Here is a 21248-nt window from a genome sequence, read left to right as displayed (position 1 = left end):
TATATATATGGATAATTTAGAAATAACTAGAGTGATTGCCCTAATATAATTATATAACACTTGTGCAAAAACTCACTCAATTTCTCTTGTTAGGGTTGCATTTGGCTGGAGAATATCCTGTCGGTACTGGGATCAAGGTATGATCCAACCCTGAATGAATATGCATAAATTATATTTATAGACAGGAATTATAATTATAATTATAGGAACATCTTTTGTCACCGAAAGCAGCCTGAAATCTTTAAGCTGTGGATTTAGCAAGGTGAGAGGAACATTGGTAGACTGACTGCTATGATGTTATCTAGTTACCGTAGACCAAATTCCCTAAGCAGGCATTGGTGTGTGGCTCATATGAAGGGGCACAATAAGTGTCAGTATCCACTAGGAGTGGTGGCTCTGAGGCTAAGGAGCTGCGCTGGTATCCCGAAGGTTGCCGGTTCGAATCCCCGTCACTGCCAAAAGGCCACTGCTCTGCTGGGCCCTTGAGCAAGGCCCTTAACCTGTAATTGCTCCAGGGGCGCTGTACAATGGTTGACCCTGCGCTCTGACCCCAAGGGGTATGCGAAAACTACCAAATTCCTAATACAAGAAATTGTATAAGGCGAAATAAAGAACAAAAAAAAAAAAAATATGTGTGTCTATTGTTTTATTAATTTATTTGTTTTTTTGATTGGTCATTTCTGCCATAGCAATTTTCCAGTAATCCTTGGTTATGTCAGTAGCATTTAAGAAACTCGTTTGGCAGAGCTTCTCAAAAAGATTTTCAGCCTTGGCCAAAGGGTAGGCATTAAATTTCAATACCTGGTTAAGGTTCCTGATGTCATTAAAGAATCCCCATTACCTGTCCATCTTTGACTCAAAAACAATGGGCAAAAATTATGGTCTAGTTATTTGGCATATATCAACAGTACATTCATCAGGTATTCCTCAGCCACAAGCTTAGTCATCTGCTTGGCCAAGATCCCATGTGACTTGAGTCAGTTAGATAAATAATCCCAGAGATTGAACACTTGGGCCCATAACAGTTTGTTTAGAATCATAGCACCATCCTCTACACTTTTGAGGCCTCAATCTGGTGGTCCCTCCATATTTACTGAGGAATTCCCTTGTATATTCCTCAGATAATATGTCTTCCTCTGAAGTGCTCATCTACATCATAATATGCCCTTAGGGCTTAACCGCTGAGCAATAGCTTAAGCACGTGGGCTCAGCTTCGCTTTGAACAGTGATATCTTGGTGCCTGATCTTTTGAACAAAAGAAGTTAAGCAACCACATCATCATCACCTTGGATGAGAGCAAGTACCTGTGCTGGTGTGAGTTGTCTTGGAATTGGTGCCTCTTCTTCCACCTCCACCATCATGATCTGTTGTGTGGCAACATGAAGCTGTAGTTGCCAAGCCTGATCTCCTATAGAATTCAGTGCCTACATTAAATATCTGCTAGTTCAACTGTTGCAGTATCCTTTCACAGTGAATCAACATGACTGTGTCAGTGTCGTCTATCTAGAATAAAGAAGTGCTTTCATACAGTTGGGTCACCAGTGGTGTATGATGGTGTGAGTTCTTTCTTTTTCAGTAGGCTTCCATGCTTGTTGTTGATGTGATGTACAGAGTAACAACTTGGATAACCCATGTATATTCACACAGTACAGTGAATAGAGTCCAGTGTTGGCAGTAACAACAACAGCTTTGTACAGCTTTAGCAGTCAAAGTCAGTGTTTTTGATGATTCATTGTGAAAAATGTGACTTTTTTATATAATGTTTAAATGTGAGCCTGGGTTTAGGACCTGTGTGATCCCTAAAGATGAGAAGCATATGTTTAGGTGTCATAGAATCAAACTATTACATTTAGCCTTTCACCCTGCATCCCAACAGCACATTTGGATTTAGACATTCCTTGCTGATTGCATGAAAAGTGTCAAACAACGCTAAGTTCAAAGTGTTGTCATCAGGTAAGTAAAATAAAAGTGGCCTGTCAATCTTTGGGTCTCCTGCAGTGCAGCAGAGTACAAAAGAAAAAAAAATAGTATTAGTTTGGAGTAATACTGAGTTGGAAATGACTTTCCTCTGCAATGCAATACAGATACATGAACAGAACACACTGTGCATGCAACCAGAAAGCACTTGAAGTTAGCCATCTTTGATAATTTTCTGAAAGCTGCTGCATGAATTCCCAATGTAAAACCCTCTTCTTAAACCCTTTAGGAAAGAACAGAAGCCTTTCTGAAGTTTTCCCAGGTGAAGTCAGGCATTCTGCTCTGCACGGTAAGTCTTGGTTTGGGAGCAATTGATATCCCGCCTCCTTTTCAAGTCTGCCACTTCAGCAGGCTCCCTCAGCTACTTCTGAAAGTTTGTAGGCCGCTAGGGGAGAGTGCACACTGGAAAACCAGGAATGCCAAAAACTTCGAAAGTTAGGGAAAAGTTTTGTTTGTTTTATTTTTTTTTTTTTTTGTAATTTTTAAACACAGAGGTAATAGTGGAGGCATTGTTGAGATTTGCATTTGAACTGCAAACTGTTTAAAATATATTTTACTTCTTTACTGCTAGCATTTTATGAGGTGTGTATAATAAACACGAATGCTAATTGCAGATTATTTGGTGACTTTCTGTGAATGCAGAACATATGACCCACTTCTCCCATCCTCGAGTGGGGGTTTGGGATAATTCTTCCATTTTTATAGCTAACTTTCTTATTATCAGGGCTGACTTTCCCCCACTCTCAGACTACGTGTGTTTGACTGTGTTGGCTCCTTAGCAGGATTCCTTTTTTCTTTTATGTTCCATCTGCAATATATCTGGAAATTTTTGTTACATTAATGCTGTAGAGTCAATTGATTTTTGCCTATAAATGTGTAATTTGTATGCACCGTCATGCACACAAGAGAACACAATTCTTAGACCTGGGAAAGCCTATGCTTTAATGCTGGAGTGGAGTTTCCAGTCTAAAGTTTTATCTTAGTTTCAGAAGAACCGATGTAGATTCCATGATGGCTGTAAATCAGTGGACCAGGCCTTTTCCTTACATAGATTTTGGGAAGGTCAGTGTCTACTGTGGAAAATAAATGTAAGTGAATCCTCTAGAAATAACAATATTATCATATAAATTTTCTTAAAATATGGTCTGATCGTCATCTGAGTTACAATGATGCACAAACACAATCTGTTTTAACTAATAATGCTCAAATTATTGTGTTGTTCTTTGACATATTGAATACATCATTCAAACAATAACAAAGCATATAGTAGAAGTAGCAGAATTCTTTATTGTCATTATGCATACACATAACAAAATTTTTTGTTGGTACGACTCGGCTTCAAGGCAGAATACTTAAAATACACAATACACTATAAATAATAAAATAAACATAATAAGTATAAAAGACAGCAACAATTAAACATCATCAAGTCCAGACTTTCCTTGAGGTAGTATGCCTGCAGAGAACAGTGATCTGTGTGCGTGGGTCTGCAGGGGAGGATTACGAGGGAAAGTGGGTGTGCATGTCTACAGTGGGGCAGGTTAGGGGTAGATGTAGATGTATGTGTGTGTATCAGCAGGGGTTGATGGACTTCACAGCTCTGGGGAAAAAGCTGTCTTTCAGTCTGCTGGTGCGTGTTTTTATGTTTCTGTACCGTTTTCCCGAAGGCAGTGGTACAAACAGTCCATTTCCCGGATGGGTGAGATCCACAGCTATACATTTGACCCTTTTCTGCACCCTTCCAGCATATACAGAGTCCAGGTATAGGAGAGGACTTCCTACGATCCCCTGTGCTGTTCTTACCACCCGTGCCAAGTCCTTCCTGTCCTGTGCTGTGCAGCTGCCGTACCACACTGTCATACTGTGACAGAGAATGCTTTCTATAGCGGATCTGTAGAACCCTTAGTGACTTCAGCAAAAGCTAATTGGAGTCAGGAGTTAGCCAATCAATGAAATAAGACTGGAGGTGTGGTTTAGAGATGGTTTAACCAATTAAAAAAGACATAAACATTTTGAATTTGCAATGCACAAAATCATTTGTTGGTGTGAAGCTTGCCTTACGAAAAACAGAAGATCCACAATCAAGAATTGTTGATTTACATAAATCTGGAAAGGGATTCAAAGCAGTTTCAAAGAGTTTAGATATTCATCACTTCACAGTTAGATAACCGTGTATAAATAGAAATGATTCTGTGGGTACTCTACCTGAAGAGAGATACCCAGTCATAATGACTTGAAAGGCAGAACGCAAATTGCTCAACGAAGTATTAAAGGAACTTTTCAGTAACAGATAAAGGCTTGAAGGAATCGTTGGAGTATGTGAACATCTCTGTTCATGAGTCTACCGTATGTAAAACATTGAATTGGCATGGTGTCCATTGCAAGACACCAAGGATGAACCCTATGCTTTCTAAAATGAAAACATCTCTGCATGCCATTCGTTTGTCAAAGACCATTTTGACACCACACAGTACCATCAGGACAACATTTTGAGGACTGATGAAGCTAAGTTTGAATTCTTCAGGAATAATATACAACAATACGTATGGCATAAACGCTCACTGCATACCGATACAAAAAACATCAACCCAAAGGTAAAGCAAAGTGGAGGGAACATCATAATTTGGGTCTGCTTTTCTAATCTGGGGCTTGGACTGCTTACCATTATCAAGAGGAAAATGCATTCCTATGTTTGTCAAGATGTAACGTCTGGGGGGCTGTCTGCTAGCAGAAGCTCAGTAGAAGTTGAGTGATGCAGCAGGATAATGATTGCAAATATCAAAGTAAATCTACTACAGAATGGCTTCAAAAAAACGAAATCCACCTTTTGGAATAGCCTGGGTTTTAACCCACTAGAAAATCTGTAGAGCGACTTCAAGAGAGCAGTTCACACAAGACATCCTAGGAATATGGCTAAGCTGGAGCAGTTCTATATCAAAGAATGTTTCACAATTCCTCCTGAGCAGGTCTGATCCACAGCTACTGGAAATGAATGTTTTATACTTACTTATTTAGCTGACATCTTCATCAAAGGCGGCTTAGAACATTTATGATACAACTGGTTTCATTTCTTTTGGTTTTCCAATTGGAGTACAGGCAGGTCAAGTGACATGCTCAATGTCACGTCGTTTCAATAACAGGATTTGACCCTACCACCGCACAGTTTGAAATCCAAAGCCTTAACCACTAACCACACTGCTTGTCCGAGTGGCTGTTACTACCAAAAGGAGGTTTGACCACTTACTAAATCCAAGGCTTCACTTACTTTTTCCACAGCACACTGTAAAAGTTTGATTGGTACGTTCAATAAAGATATGAAAGATTATAATTGTTTGTGTGTTATTAAGCACGTTGTGTTTGTCTATACTTGTGACTTTGATGAAAATCAGATCACATTTTATGACCAATTAAAGCAAAATAAAAAATAAAAAAAACAGGCATTTCCAAATGGTTCACATAGTTTTTTTTTCTATTGTATGTTTTTGTGAAGACAAATCCCAAAGCAACTTTTAGGAAGTTCAGGGTTTCCATGACTGCTATACCATGCCTTCCGGTCTCATTTTGTCTGAATTCTTGCCGTTAAGATGAATCCCGTTAAAAAATATTAAGAATCCCACCCATGCCACACCCCCTGTTTGGGATTATCTTGACAGGCTATTAAGGGGTGAGTTGCGATGTGTTGATTGTACATTTTTGAGGTCTAAGGAATACAATCTCTGGTGTTTTAGTATGATATTGTCTTGATGGTCACCTATGTATGTGATCTACAATGCATAGTGAAATGGGTCACAGCTGAGGTGTGACATAGTCAGGATGAGAAACAGCACTTTTTAAATCTTATTTATGGTACTTTCCTGGAGGAGGACTGACAGACTGTTTGAAGATGAAAGAAAAAAACAGCTGCATGAAGTGACTGCACTGTTAAGTATCTCGTATTCATAACTGATAGTAGAGGTGATTGTGAAAGTGGTCTTTGGATTGGTCTGGCAATGTCAGTACTGCTGGTATAGTACCCCAAAGTAATGGAGCTAAGTCCACAGTAATAGCTGATTTTCCAGTCAGTCTGTCCCACCATCCTCACCTGTAACTTTGGGCAGTAATGGAAACAATCAATCTGTGGATACATAAAGACATTAAGTTTCTTTTGCAGAGTCATAGGGTTTATTGTTCAATGTCAGGTTGCAGGGTGAGTAGCTTTGCCATCTGAAAGGTCCTCAAAGTTGAGTAACAACTGTTGTAGATTGGGAAAAGCCAATTAAGGTGATGTAGGACCAATAGTACATTATACCCCAAAAAGTGGTTCACCAATCCCCTGACACCTATCATGTATCTGTGTCATTCTAAATAAACTTCAAAGCTTTTTAAATGCAGTTGGCATTTGGCTTGCATTGTGAGTTTAAAAAAATCACAATATCAAACCTGTTTGGTTTAAATAAAGTGCAATTTTCTGTAAAAGAAGGCTCTAGACTAAATTGCATACAGGTTGCTGCCGGTGGGTCAAAATTAAACGACGCCCCCACCCGTTTCATTTATTGGTGACAGCTGCCGCAAAATAAACTCAAGGAGTGAGAGAAATGATCTGTCAGTGGAAAGTCCTTTAGCCAGTGCTGCTAATCTGTCACATGCGGCTTCTTGTTTACCATTCTTCTGCTTGCTGGCTACCTAAGGTGGTGTTTGCTGTGTAATGGTGGCAGATGCTGGCCTGAAAAAGTGTGAATCTTGCCGCTTTCCTCCTGCTGCCAACCTGTAAATTACAGCTATCGGGAGTAATTAGACCCGATAAAATCCTTCCAAGAGCCGTCCTCTCTTCTACTGTCTGACATGAAACAAGGCCTGAGTAGCAGTTGAGGATACGTAGAGTTTCTGCTGTTACCTCTACGGTTTTCTTTCACTTATTCACAGGAGTCAAGCCAACAGTTAACTCTTTAGAGTCTTCCTTAACATAACTATACTTGATATGCCAAAGAACAAGAGTCTCTCTACCAGGCAACCTGACACTATGCTATTTAGTTTGTATAGGACTGAAGAGTAATCAGACATGTTATATGTTGAAATTGTTGTTAACCATTTAGTATCCACTGGACAGGTCAATAAATATACGGATAAACTATTAATGCTTATCTCACCAGAACCTTACTGATGTAGCCACTAGCCATGCTGCAGATTACTCTTTATTTTCCTCAAAATCCACATAGGAACCCAACTGCGCTGTTATCTTAATAGTCAAAATAACTGAATATTTCCCATATTTGCTTTGTACACTTGATAGCATTGAGTTTTCAGTGTCTTCAAGTGGAGAGCAGCAATTATGGTTTGATTTTTATTATGTTCAGCAGAAGTTAAACTAAAGTGTTGCTGGTAACAATTATTTTATTAGCCATACCACATGCACTTCAGAACAGGTCTTCCACAAGCATGTTAGGTAGGGCCTGGCAAGTACTTGGATGAGAGACCATCTAGGAAAAGCTTGGGTTGCTACTAGAAGATGAGTTGGTGAGGCCAGCAGGTGGCGCTTACCCTGTGGTCTGAATGTGGATTCCAATGCCCCATACAGTGATGGGGACACTGTGCTATATAAATTGGCACCATCCTTCAGATGAGACGTAAAATGAGGTCCTGACTCTCTGTGGTTGTAAAAGATCCCTGGGCATCCTTCATAAAGAGTAGTACTGTACTGTATAGTACATAAAGAGTAGTACTGTACTGTATACTGTATACACTACCGTTCTTTATTATATTCTTTAAGTGCCTTGAGCATGGGAATGACGCTATATAAATAAAATGTATTATTATTATTATTATAGGGTGTATTCCAATGTTCAGGCTGAATTACCTACCGTGGCCTAGTCATTCTGGCCCTCTAATCATGCTGCGTCTCTAATTGGCTATCTCTCTCACCACTTCACGACCTAACTGCTAATGTGTGTTGAGCATACTGGCGTAAAAATGGCTGCTGTCGCATCATCCGGGTGGATTCTACATATTAGTGATGGTTCAAGTGGATCTCCACTCACTAAGTGCTTTGAGTAGTTAGAAAAGCATTTATAGATGAAAATAATAATATTTATTATTATTATTGGTAGCGCTGCTTGCTTATGTCCCCGATGGTACAGCATTTTAGAATGATTCACACCTGTTGAATGGAATGGATTGCAACTAAAATGGCATGTGATTTTTATTCTTCTTGACTACGTGAATTGTATTCCATTTCTAACATAATTAGTTTAATCTAATAAGACAAATCTTGGTTAAACTGACACCTATATTTTTCTAAGTAATCTTCTACAGTATATTTAGAAATGCTGTGTGATAATTATTTTCTTTCATAAGTAAAGATACCTTATATTTCATTTTTAAAGGTAAACAGGATAATTAATAAAAAATTACACAAATTTAATAAGTAACATCAGAAGTATAACATGGCTCAGACATGATTTTTGAACTTTGGGTTTAAACCTTGATAATGTGGAAAACATGGCAGAGCCAGATCCCTGGAGTGCAGGTTATTGTCTTGGCACTGATTATGTATTACATACTCCCTTTTAATAAATAAGGATGTAATAAGAAATTGGCAAAGTACAAATAAAGACACGCATAAAACGCACATCAGGTGATTTCATAAGAGTTATGAAGGGGAAATGACACTGTGGCCAGTGCGCAAATCATTACATTTACATTTACATTTATTTATTTGGCTGATGCCTTTATCCAAGGTGACTTGTAACATCTGAGATACAATTGGTTACATTCCTTTTGTTTTTTTTTTCAGTTAGAGAACAGGCAGATAAAATGATTTGCTTGTGGTCACACAGTGTTAATAGCGGTATCTAATCCCAAATCCTTTTTTTTTCTTTTTTTTAATTTCTTGTTTGTATGTAAATCTCTTTTGGAGAAATGATGCATTCTTTAAAATAAATAACATTATGATGTAGCTTAGATTTTTTCCAGAATTTTCTTTTCCCTCCGCAGGTACAAGCATTTTGCAGAAGCTGACTTGAGATTACTCAGTTAGGGCAGAAGGATAACAGGTCGAGGGCAAATTGTCCATTCTGTCCTTCTGCTGCATGACGTCCACTTAAAGCTGTTAGTAGCCATGTCAGTTTTAGCCAAACTTTAATTTTCAGATAAAAATATCCTGCATAGTGAGTTTCTTTAAGTAATTCGCCTAAAATGAAAGGTTACATGGTAAGCTCTTGTTATTCAGTGCCTCTCGTCAAGAGCCTGCTTTCTGATCACTGGAACCAATCACTTTCTTCCTTGCCCCTCCTTTTTCAACTGATTACGTGGCGCAATCTGTCGCCCAGCAACTGGGGGGCGCAACCCTGCAGGTCGCTTTCCGCATACAGTAATAATGACTTTTGGCAGCCTGGGTTGATGAGAACTGTTAGGAGGCCTCCCTCCCTCCTCCCTTCAGTCGCTTTGCGAGATTCTTTGGTGAATAAATGAGTCGTTTTAATCCGACTGACAGCCTGGCAATGCCCGGCGCTGCCCTCCATCTGTACTTATGGCCAGAGCTGTGCCAGACCCCAGGCAGTCTAATGTGAAAATCCAAAGAAGAGCTAATCCTGGCGGCAGCTTCAGGGACAGAAGGGTTAGAGCTCAGCAGTCAGCAAAAGACACAGGCACGTTCTATTTATATAAAACCAAAGATTACTGCATTTAAACTTGAGTAGGTTGAATATTAGCAGACCTCTCCGTTTTTTATTCGCATTCATTTGCTTTGAAAAGATGGAAGCCCTGCAGGATTTGGCATCCAAAATACTGAATGAATGGTTTGATTAACTTAAATCATTTGAAAGCATTTGCATTAAACTCTTGCTATTAGTAGCTATAAACAAATCTGTCGGGCCACACCCATATACCCAATAAGTGTAACTCTGCAGAAATGTTGCAAAGTTGTTTGCTGCGTTTTGCATCATAAAGTAACTGCAGTCTTTTCAGTCCTGATTGTTCAAGTGTCTGGAAAATAAAGAGAAGTAGCTTGAAGGAAAGCATCAAACTGAATCTTCAAATTGAAGTTATTTTGTTAGTATAGTTAGTATCAACTGACAGCGAGTAGCTCAATAGTAGATAAAAGTATACTTTCATATGCACATATTTATAGGATCATTCTTGTCACCTGAGCAGAGTACAGTAAAATTCTTTCTTTCAATTGATAATCAATATGAAGCATATTACCATTCTCCAGTGATGTTTAGTCTGAAATACAATACTTAGGGGTTTTTTTGCCTCAAACATTTTTGAATATATGTTGTATGTTATACACCACTGGTCAAAATTTTTAGAACACTTCAGTTTTTCTTCCAATTTAATTAGTTGAAATGCAATGAATGACCTAAAATGGTGAAAAGGTAAGCAGTAACCTGCCAGAGGTGTAAATTTAAAGTTTAGGTTAGCAAAAACTGAAAAAAAGGAAATTTCAGAATATTACCAATGTTTCTTCTTCAGGGAACAAATAATAGGTTATAACCTACAGATGTTCTGCAGCAATTAAAGTAAATTAAGCCTTGCAAGTTAAAGCAAACAGTTTGCACAGGTGTCCTAACTTCTGTTGATTACTTAAAACTCTGTCTGTCTTAAAGCAGAGTTGGAGCAGACTGTCTTACTACACCCTCTGAAGTACTATGTGGGCAATATTACACTGTATAAAGTTGAAAATTCCAGTAATAATGGCAAGAAAACAGCAATTAACAAATGGAATGAGACAGAGATTATTACCCTTAGAATTGTAGACCTTTCATTTACAGAAGGTGCAAAAGGCAAAAAATTCAAAGGCAATTGAAAACTAGAAGAAACTCTGATAGGTAGAGATCTGGCTGACCGAAAGTCACCACTCAATCAGAAGACAAGTTTCTGAAGGTCACCTAATAGGCGCCTCAGTGCACAACAGCTTCAAACACCACTTAACAATGCAGGTTGAAAAAAGCAAGTGTCAGTTTGTACTGTGAAGAGGAGAATTTGTACTGCAGGTTTGACAGGATGAGTGGCAGTAATGGACAAAATAGGGCCTTGAAATACCAGCTGTGGACTACTGCAGACTGGACAAAGTAGGAGAAAATGCAAGTTGCACATATAATATAGTTCAGCCCAAAGTTCATTCAAGCCCACTGCCATACTTTTTCTCTTCCAGATTTCCCAGTATGTGCATATTTATTCTTTCGGAAATCAATATGTTGTCATGTATTACGGCATTCATTTCTATATGTCTTGAATTTTTAATACTAGTTATGGTAATCAAAACTAAATTTCCTTCTTTAATATCTGTCTCTTTCACCATTCAGCATGGTAATATAATATGTATTCAGTTCTGTTGGACAAGTTTATTACAGTGAAGAGTGAGGAAAAAAATAAAACAAAACAATAGAACTGTTTATCCATAATTAATTGACAACAACTCTCTTTATGCTCTAGCAAAGCAGGCTTGTTTGACAATAACATATGTAGCATCCCAAAAGGTGGAGCTGAGATTCCATTTTGTGACTTGATTGACACAAGTAAACAATTGTATCTTTTTTCTATGCCCACACCCTTTCTTATGCCAAGCTGTAACTTTCTAGAATTTAAATAATGTTGTTGTAACGTAAATGTAAACCACACTTTGTACAGTTTAAGAACTGTGTATCAGACACTGTCAAGGGTAGCACGGGGCTTCCAAAGGGAATTGTACTGACTTCCTCCCTGCTTACCCTGTACACTTCAGACTTTAAAGCCAATGCTGACTCATGTCACCTGCAGAAATGCTCTGATGGAGCAAAGGCATAGTTGTGTGTATCAGTGGTGGGCAGGATAATTCAACTTGGCACTAGTGAAGGACTTTGTTGAATGGTGCAAAACGAACCACCTGGAGCTCAACATCAATAAGAGAAAGGAAATAATTGTAGACTTCAGGAGGGTTAAGCCCATTTTTTCCCTGGTTCTCACTGATGTTGAAGATATGAAGGTGGTGACGACATATACATCCTTCTGGTTGCATCTGGAGTGAGTGGAGTACCAAAACAGAAGCCATCTGTATACAAGAAGGATAGGAATCATCTCGAATTCCTAAAGAGGTTGAGGTTGTTTTGTGTATGCAGACCACAGGTACATGTTTTCTAACAGTCTGTAGTGGCCAGTGTAACTTTCTATGCAGTAGTGTGCTAGGGAAATGCCAACAGAATATATAAATGAATTAAAAAAGTTGAATCTATCTTGGGAGTCAGGTTGGGGTCACTGGGGGAAGTGGTAGAACAAGAGGTCACTCTGAAAACTGATTATTATCCTGGGCAATGACTCTCATCCTCTGTATGAGGAGCACATTCAGTAACACACTGAGACAACTGTGTTACTATAAGACATGCTATGTGAGGCTGTTTCTACCCACCACTCTCAGGCTCTGTAATGAGTTATCCCATGGTTGAGGTGCCATTGTTTTCTGTGTGCTGAATGGTACTGAGTCTAACATACATCTTAACAGACAATGACACTATGTGCAATTTACTGTATCAATATACTGTGCCAATGTCTGACATCCTGTACTGTGAAATTTTAACTGGTAAGTATGTGCAGTTCGAATCACTTTACGCTTAGTAATACTTACAGATAATTTTTGCTACATGTGTATTTGTAGCTTGTTAACATACTTAAGATTATGTTGTTCTTGTTATATGTATAACACTGCAATTTCCTTTGGGTTTAATAAAGTTTCAATCTATCCACCCCTCTATCAAGCTGCAGTTCAAGTGTGCCATGTTTGATCAACAGAATCAGTAGTATGTGGAAGCACAATATGTGAACATCTTAATGATATGAGAAAGCCATTAACTGTTCATTAAATTGTCATTTCTGGGTGTTTTTATTGAAACCTCTGTAATTTTGCTTTTTTGGTTTTGTTAAATTGTTGAAAAAATGAATCAGACCTTAGTCTACCTTTGGTTAAAGGCCTGTATTACAGTGTTAATGTTTTGGTTTTTTTTCTTTTGGTTGATAGGATGTGGCAGCCCGTGGTCTTGACCTTCCTCAAGTGACATGGATCATTCAGGTGAGAGAGTCTGAAAAATGAACACTTGATGATTTAAAATTATTTTGATAAGTTTGGATAGTTTTATCGTTTACTACAGAGACCACCCTTCATTACTGACACTGGTCTATTGTATGCTTCTTCAAAAGTACACTGCCCCTGCATCACATACAGAATATGTCCATCGTGTTGGCCGGACAGCACGGATTGGAACACAGGGAAGTAGCTTGCTCTTTCTGGCTCCCTCTGAAGTGGAATATGTCTCGGTTTTGGCCTCTCACAATATCACGTAAGTGTTTTTCTTTTTTTTTATGCTTTAATTGGATGTGTTCCTCAGACTGCTTCTTCTGTACTTGTCTTTATTCACCACCTTCTCTTTGGTTTTTTCAAGAGACACACCTGTTGAATGAAGATAAATTGCGTTCATAGCTGAGTCAGTTGCATGTGGTTATATGTTTTTATACCCATGGATAAACCATGATGTTTGTACCAAAAAGTAGAACTCTTTATTAATTTTGCATCCTCTTGGATTGTGCAAAAAAGTTTTGTCATATTTTCAGCAATGAAGAACTCTGTACAGTTCTTCAGAGTGTAAATAAAAACTGAAATAAGTTCTGTGACACTGTAATAAATAAATTAAATCATGAGCAGTCCTTCATAAATCTGCTATGTGCTACCTAAGGTAATAAAGATCTAGGGAAATAAATAACATACATTCTGTATTGTGCTTGGTGATAAATAAGTTATACTAAGCTCTGGACTATCAGTCAAACAACAAAAAAAATTGATTTCATGGCACTCTGGATTGATAAGTTGAAGCTTTAGCAGAAATAAAGAGTATAACACTCTTAATAGTAAATAAACAAAAAAGAATTAGTGAACGATCGATAAAACAAGTCAATTCATATTAAGTTGAAGTGCTTTATGCAGCTATACACTACAGACTTTTTGTCAGCTCTGCAGTTAATAATGTGAAATAATCCTTTGATGGCTGTACTGCAAATTAATGTGTTTACTGACAGATTACGTTAAGTGCAATCTGAACACTGGCAGAGGGTGAGACATTCAAAAATAAAAATTACTTTGTTTTCTAACCTAGTTTTGTAATACCTGACTTGCTTGTATGGAATGTTATTTGATTTTAATAAATTCAATAAAATGTTTAAAAAATTATTTTATTATTAAATAGAAACAATATAGAGAGACTGTTGAAATTCCATTTACAAAACAGTGCTTTGAAAGAAAAGCTTCTTTTGCACTGTTCCTCAGGTTGTGCTAGGCATAGGTTAATGAAGCTTAACATTGTATACTTTATTATTTTTGTAAGCACATACTTTCTAGAAAGTATTCATGTTTAGATATGCTTTTTGAGAGACCAAGGGTCAACTTCCCGTGGCCGTTTGTTTTGGTTTTTCTCCTAGCTGGAAATGTATTCTTCTTATGTCTTGGGTTTCTTATTAGTCCCTCAACCACCAATAGACCTTTTCAGGATGAGCTTACCTTGTTAGCTTGCCACCTAACTTTGCTCAACTTTATTTTGCCTTTTGATCCCATTAGCTTAGGCATATGCTGCCATATATGAAACTAGAGTGGAATTTAATTGACTAAGGCTGGCACACTGGGACAGTAGTAAATGCTAATGCCTCATAGTTGTTGACATGATCTACTTGTGTCTGTTTTCTGTTTTTCCTTTCACATCCCCAAGACATGTGTGATGCCGATACCGATGTATGCCCTAAGGTGTCAGGATAGGTTTCAGCTATCTGTTATCTTATGTTAAAATTAAGTGGTTCAGTAAATGGAAGGATGGTTACATAGTAGTTGACCCATTTATTTTATAAATAAAGGTATATAGCATATGTACATGTGTTACAAATGAATATTTGTAGAAGAGATGAGGAAGAAAGCATGATGCTGAGTAAAATAATGCGCTAAGAGAAGAGTCTTGAAGAATCACCATTGACAGCCATGGCTTCTGTCCCTTTAGAAGAATCTCCACCAGCCTCTTAGCTACCTTCTTGGAGAATCCATGCAGATAGTCATATCCTGGAGGATTGGGTTAACCCCCTTTAACAACTGCCAGCAACGTTGACTACTTAAACTCCATGTGGCAACCCATTACAAGACACTTGGCAAACTGTATATGACTCTGTCCATTTGAATACAATGATGAGTCACAACACTGCTCGACCCAAAGGGCGGCAACCCAAAACACATTGTTTAAGAAATCATGCTACACAGTATAGCATTTATTCACAATGATACAGCTTGGGATGATATTAAAAAAGATTTATGTAACTACATTTGGGTCCTGGATAAAGTAAGAATGGTTTTCAAGCACTGCAGTATAGAAAACAGTACATTTTGATTGCATAATACACTGAAGCGCCATCAATAAGACAATTAGGTATGTCAAGGTGATTTCTTTCATATGGACTCATAACCTGCAGATTTCAGTTCTGAATCGATCAAGTTGTGATTTCAACACAAGTAAAGTAACGTTTTTTGTTCACACAGTTTGCTAGAAAAGGAAACTGATACTGTAGCCTTATATCATTTTGTCTGATTTTTGAATAGCTGGCCCACACTGCCTGCCTCCATAGGAAATGCTGACCATAAAAAAAATAGTTTGTAGACTTTGAGTCAGAGACCCAACAAAACATGGTTCAGATGTATGCCGTTTGTGTCCGTTATTGCAGTCTCCATAGGCCTTCTGTTCTTTCTCATCTGAAAGTATGGCTTCTTCTTTTTGCAGATGTCAAGTTTGTATGTTGCTGCTCCTAGTTAAGAGTTGAATCAGGAAGAAGTGTTTTGAGAAGTATTTTATTTTTTCATGTGAACTTTGTTGTTTGCTAAGCTATGAGGTTGGAACAGAACCTTTGGCTTCGTTTATGTTTCATTTCTTAATCTGGAAATTATTCTTGTAAACCAACAGAAATCAGCAAGCATGGAGAACAAAGTCATATTTTTAAGTCTCCCAATGAAAAACTTTACATATAGAGCTGTACATTTTAATACACTACTGCATTTGTACCTCAGTTTATTTTAATTTGCTCCTGGTCAATTATTTTAAAGATAGGCGTAATACTTATTCTTGATGCTAGCTAGTATGGTACAATATTGTAAACTTGATCTTAGAATTTTACTGCCAGTCAACCTAGTTTTAGTAATTTCTTATGGAGTTATATCCAAACACAATTGACAGCGCAATATATAATGTATGCCACCATCACATCATTATATACAGTAGTGGTGAATGGGAATATATTGTACAAAATGTCAATATACTATCTATCTATATCTATCTCTCTCTCTCTCTCTCTCTCTCTCTCTATGTATATATGTATATATATAATATATATATTGTACCAGTAAGGGGCACTATTGCTCCCTTGAACCCTCAGGTACCACGCCAAACACCAGATAAAAGTATAATACTTATTATTTTTATTATAATACTGTGCACTAAGCACCCTCCACTCCACACTACACATACAATATACAATACTCAATCCTCCTCTCCCAGACACTTAGCCACCCTTCCTCCCAGCTCAGCTTAGCGTCTGGGCTTTCCCAAAGTCCTTTTATATCCCCTGACCTGGAAGTGGTTCCAACCCTGCAGTCCATGATTCATTATCACTTCCGGGTCAGATTAAAAGTCCTTTTCTTCATCCCGGAAGCACGTCGTTCCTTCTGTCCATGTGACCAGGACATGCTTCCGGGTTATAGGGCACATAGCACTCCCCAAGCCTCCCTACAGCGGCTCCTGGTGGTCCCCATGATATCCAGCAGGGCTGTTTGTAAAAACTACAAGGTCCATGAGGCCCTGCTGGAATTCAGGGGACCTCCATACTGCTAGGAGGGCTCCACCTGGCGGTTTGGAGGTGTGGGCTGGAATATATGGCCCTCACAATTATATATTTATTTATATATATATATATATATATATATATATATATATATATATATATATATATATATAGCCAATAAGAATTTTCACATAAATAATCAAGATTTCAATTCATTTCACACCACTGACTGCGTGACTGCTTAATTAAAGTGGAGCTTAGTTACTTTTGGACCAGCCACAATTTACCAGGCCTAAACTAAACAAAACATCAGAAATATGGCTTGATGTCACCAATGTCGATCTCACTGTGTCACATAGTTGATGTAAATTAAAGGAATACTTCACCCAAAAATGATATTTTTACATTGTAGTTATTCCATGTGGTTTGTAGTGAAGACAGAGAAAAAAATGTAAGCTTGTATTTTTTATGGAGAATGAGGGTACAAAGATTTGTAATATAACACAAGCCAATGGTGACAAATGCTGTACAATGGCAAACAATATGAAAAACATCCATGAAGGGAAAATAAATAACCTTGTGTTACTTGTGTCTCATAATCCACATGTCAGTTATCCAGTTGTTTGTTCCCAACATGCAAAACACATCAATGTTTTACTAAAATATTGTTAAAAGGATACTTCCAGAAAACTGCACACATCTTAAACAGGACACACATAATACTGTACTTTTGAATTGAAGATCTGCCTCTCCTCCTTATTCATTGGTCAAGAGTCCTGTCTTTTTGGATGTTTTTCATACCTTTTTCCACTGTATAGAACTGATCACCAGCAGCTTGTATTGTATCATATTTATTTTATCTTTCTTTTCCATGACAACATGTCATTGCACATTTTCTTAGTCATCACTACAAAACACATGGAACAAGTAACATAAAAGAATGTCATTTTTGGTTGGGATATTCATTAAACTAGTGGTGAATGTTGACAGAAGTAGCTTGTTCTATCTTGTCCTGCAGATCTTACCTTTAGAAAGTACTTAAGTTGAATTCATTGTCAAGTTACAGGAACAATTTAACTAATTTCCATATCTTGTGACATGGAGTGCTACCCTGCTGAAATGTAGAAATGGATGAAATGCTGTTAATAAAGAATACACCTGATCAACAGTCAGTAATTGAATGTTCTGTGACATTCTGATCTTCAAAAAGTGTGTGGCTTTCAAATGCTCCTTTGCTTTGATCAAGGAATCCAGCGCATGCTACTGATCACTGCTCATAACATTACGTTGCCACCACCAGTCTGCAATCTGTTGGTTAACTGACTACAAGTGCATCCTTTTTTTTCTACTAAAGAGATGGAAATCTTTTGTCCGCTATTATTCATCTGTGCGTCTTTCAGAATACCTTGTCTTGTTACTGTAAACAACTTGTGTCAGCCTTAATTGGCTCTTTTTCATTGACAGTCTCTTACAGTCAATTGCTGTAACCCCATAGACTTTCTGTTTCTAATATATTTAGGCCTATGCATTTAAGGCCCACTCTAATGCCACATTCAAAGCCACGTAAACCTTTAGTCAGTTCTGTATTGTATAATCACACACACAATCCATTGATGCTACCCTGTCTGTTTTTAACAGCCTTACATGATGCTGATAATTGAGCAGTTAATGCTAATTTAAGAGCAAGTTAATTTAATAAAGAAACTTTGTGTAGAAATTTTGAAACACCTGAGAGTTACTACCAGTACATCCCCTTGGGATTTTGTTTACTACTGAAAAATTCTGTATTAAATGGGTTGCTCGAACCACAGACTAATTCATTGACTCATTTCTACTGCTAGTGCTCCAGTTCTAGAACTGTGAAAATAATTGAGCAAAACTTGTGATTTGCAAACTGATGTGGAAAAATAAAGAAATTGATTTGTTCAGTGTATTAAAACATTTAAAGTAGTCTAGAATAGGTAGGAGATAATGTATGGATCTGTCTGTGTGGATCTTTGTAGGGAGAGCAGTGTGCACATTTTAGTCACACATACCTAATTGCACCTAGTCAGTGAGCCGTCAGTGCCATTATCCAACTAGGAAGTGGCACATAACCTGAATTTGAGATCATTCTGATTAATAAAAATAGCAAAAAAAAAAAAAAGTTTCCTGCCCTGGATGATGCCCTCAGTATAGGAGCACACATTTTTGCTGCCATTGTTCACACTTCCCTTTAAAGCTATGTCAGTGTGTCACCCTTCCTGTTACCTCCATATGCTGCGGTAATTGGGAGAATGGGAGTAAAACTTGTTTGTGTATTGGAGATTTTTTTTAGCTGTTTAACTTTCAGTATTTCACTGCCAAATGATTGTCATGAGATTGAGATGGCTTTTTTCTAAAGGCAGATTCCAGTAATGAGCTCTTTGTGACAAGGCCCAGTTAAAGACAGAATATGAAGGATGAAGCCTGCTTGTGCAGACTGCACATTATTGTTATTCTGAGGTCCTGTTAGTGCCCAGTCCTGAAGACTGACTTAATTTATTTTGAAATTTGTCAAATTGGACTTGTTGGCTTGGAAATCAAGGGTAGTTTGGGATGGTTCAAGGTTGGGCCCTATTTTAGGTGATATTGAAAATCTCAAAGAAATATTCTTCATATATCCTGAGAAGTAAAATAAATTCTAAATTCTTTTTATCAAATTAAATAAAAAAATTGAAGGTTTAACTGCTAGTCCTTTATTTATTTTGGAAGGTGAATCCGTTGCATGCCTCTGATCCAAGGTGCTTGGTGAGCCCATAAGCACATCAGCTCAGGCTGATAAATTGCAGCAAATATCCGGATAGGCAGCCATCACAGAGCAGCAGTAAGTGCTGTCACAGCAAATTGCCGTCTGCCTTTATGAAGCGAAAATCGTAGAGACAGCACTGACAAGTTAATTTAGCACCAAGGCCAGAAGGCGGTGTGTGACTTTGCTCTATGTAATTGATAACACGGCAACTGCGTCCATTGAATGGATCAGATGCTCTCATAGCTTAGTTACGCAGGTCAGCTACATTTGGCTTATCTTCTGCACTCACTCCTTGTTTTATATTTAACTAAATTTGTTTATTAATTTATAAATTTGTAATTATGATATTTCTAGTTTATCAGAATTTTGCAGTTACTGTTAACCTTTGTTGTTTTTTTTTTCATGATTAAAAATGGTATATTGTGAACGTACTTGTTACCATTATTGTCCATTAAGGGACATTTTTAGAACTGTCAATTATTCTAACACACATATGTTCGGGATGTGGGAAAATAACTTATGCAGACTTGGGCAGAACTTGCAAATTCCACAAAGAGAGAGTCCTGGCCTAGAATTCAAACTAAGGACACTGGAGGTATACAATCAGCAGTGCTAATCACTGTGCCACCATGCCACCTACTGTAAAATGTTTATAAGGTTTACATTTATTTTGTTGTTGATGTGTGTTTATTGGTTTATTTTTGATAGTTTCTAGATTTTTACAGTGTCAGATGTGACAACTGAAGTAAATCTCTTAGTGTCAAACAGAAATCAGTGATGAGGATTAAATTAGTAGCCTTTGCGGTTTAATCTGCCACTTTAGCCACTAGACCACAATTCCTATAAACCAAACTTTCAAATTATATTTCTGCTGTTTTGGATAGTAATGTCTTCTAGGTCACATTGGAGTGTAATCCATTGTGAAATAAGAAAACAAAACAGAAAGAAGGATTAAGGTACCAGGGGTGACCTGTCCAATTGACAAAACGTTGCAAAAATAAAGAATGTTCAAAAGAGAAAATGTCTTCTTCCTTAGCCATTTTATAGTTTCTTCACGGACTTCCGTTCTAGTCAGAAGCAAGGTCTTGAAAGATGAGAACTGGAGATAGCATGTGGTTATCTAGCAGATGAAGGGGTAGGGATAGGACTTTGATTGTTCGATGAAGAAGAGGTGTCCTTCAGAAAGTTCTCCTCCACTCTAACGCAAGCAGAAATCGTGTTATTGGCAATGTCACATGGCAATCTTTCCCTGTATTTAAAGACACATCAAAACCCATGAGACACACCCAAGACTTTACAGCTGATCATGAGAATGAGCATTTCTAAATCTGAGGTCTTGATCCTGACCCAGAAAAGAGCAGCTTACTCCTTGAAAATACAGGGTGCCAAGTGATGGGATTCAAGTACTTTAGACTCATGTTACGTGCTTGAATAGAGATGGTCATAAATTTGACCAAAGAATAGATGCAGAGTCAGATGTTTTGCAGGTATGGTACCAGGCATTGGTGGTGAAGCATGAGCTACAACTTCACCTTTGCCTCTTGATAGCGACCAAAGCAGGTGAGATTGTAAGTTCAAGCAGCTGAAATGAGGTTCATGTCTATGGTTGGTGGGCTTATTCTATTTGACACAGCAAGAAGCTTAGAAATATGGAAACTGCAGTAAGGAAATACTACTTCACCAAATAAAGAGGAGC

At 37.8% G+C, this 21248-nt stretch overlaps 1 protein-coding gene across 2 annotated transcripts in view; it reads left to right on the top strand.

The window, feature by feature from the left end:
* The window catches only part of ddx31 (DEAD (Asp-Glu-Ala-Asp) box polypeptide 31), a 136550-nt gene that overhangs the window by 72384 nt on the left and 42918 nt on the right, over positions 1-21248 (top strand). For both annotated transcript variants that reach the window (XM_028808571.2, XM_028808572.2), the window contains exons 15-17: positions 2207-2266; positions 12944-12994; positions 13123-13262. In XM_028808571.2, the coding sequence (XP_028664404.2) occupies positions 2207-2266; positions 12944-12994; positions 13123-13262 (251 nt within the window). The remainder of the gene's footprint in view (positions 1-2206; positions 2267-12943; positions 12995-13122; positions 13263-21248) is intronic.

The sequence above is a fragment of the Erpetoichthys calabaricus genome, chromosome 9 (assembly GCF_900747795.2).
Source record: "Erpetoichthys calabaricus chromosome 9, fErpCal1.3, whole genome shotgun sequence".
Taxonomy (NCBI): Eukaryota; Metazoa; Chordata; class Cladistia; order Polypteriformes; family Polypteridae; genus Erpetoichthys; species Erpetoichthys calabaricus.
The sequence above is the reverse complement of the archived record's forward strand: the minus strand, read 5'-3'. Positions and strand labels throughout refer to the sequence as shown.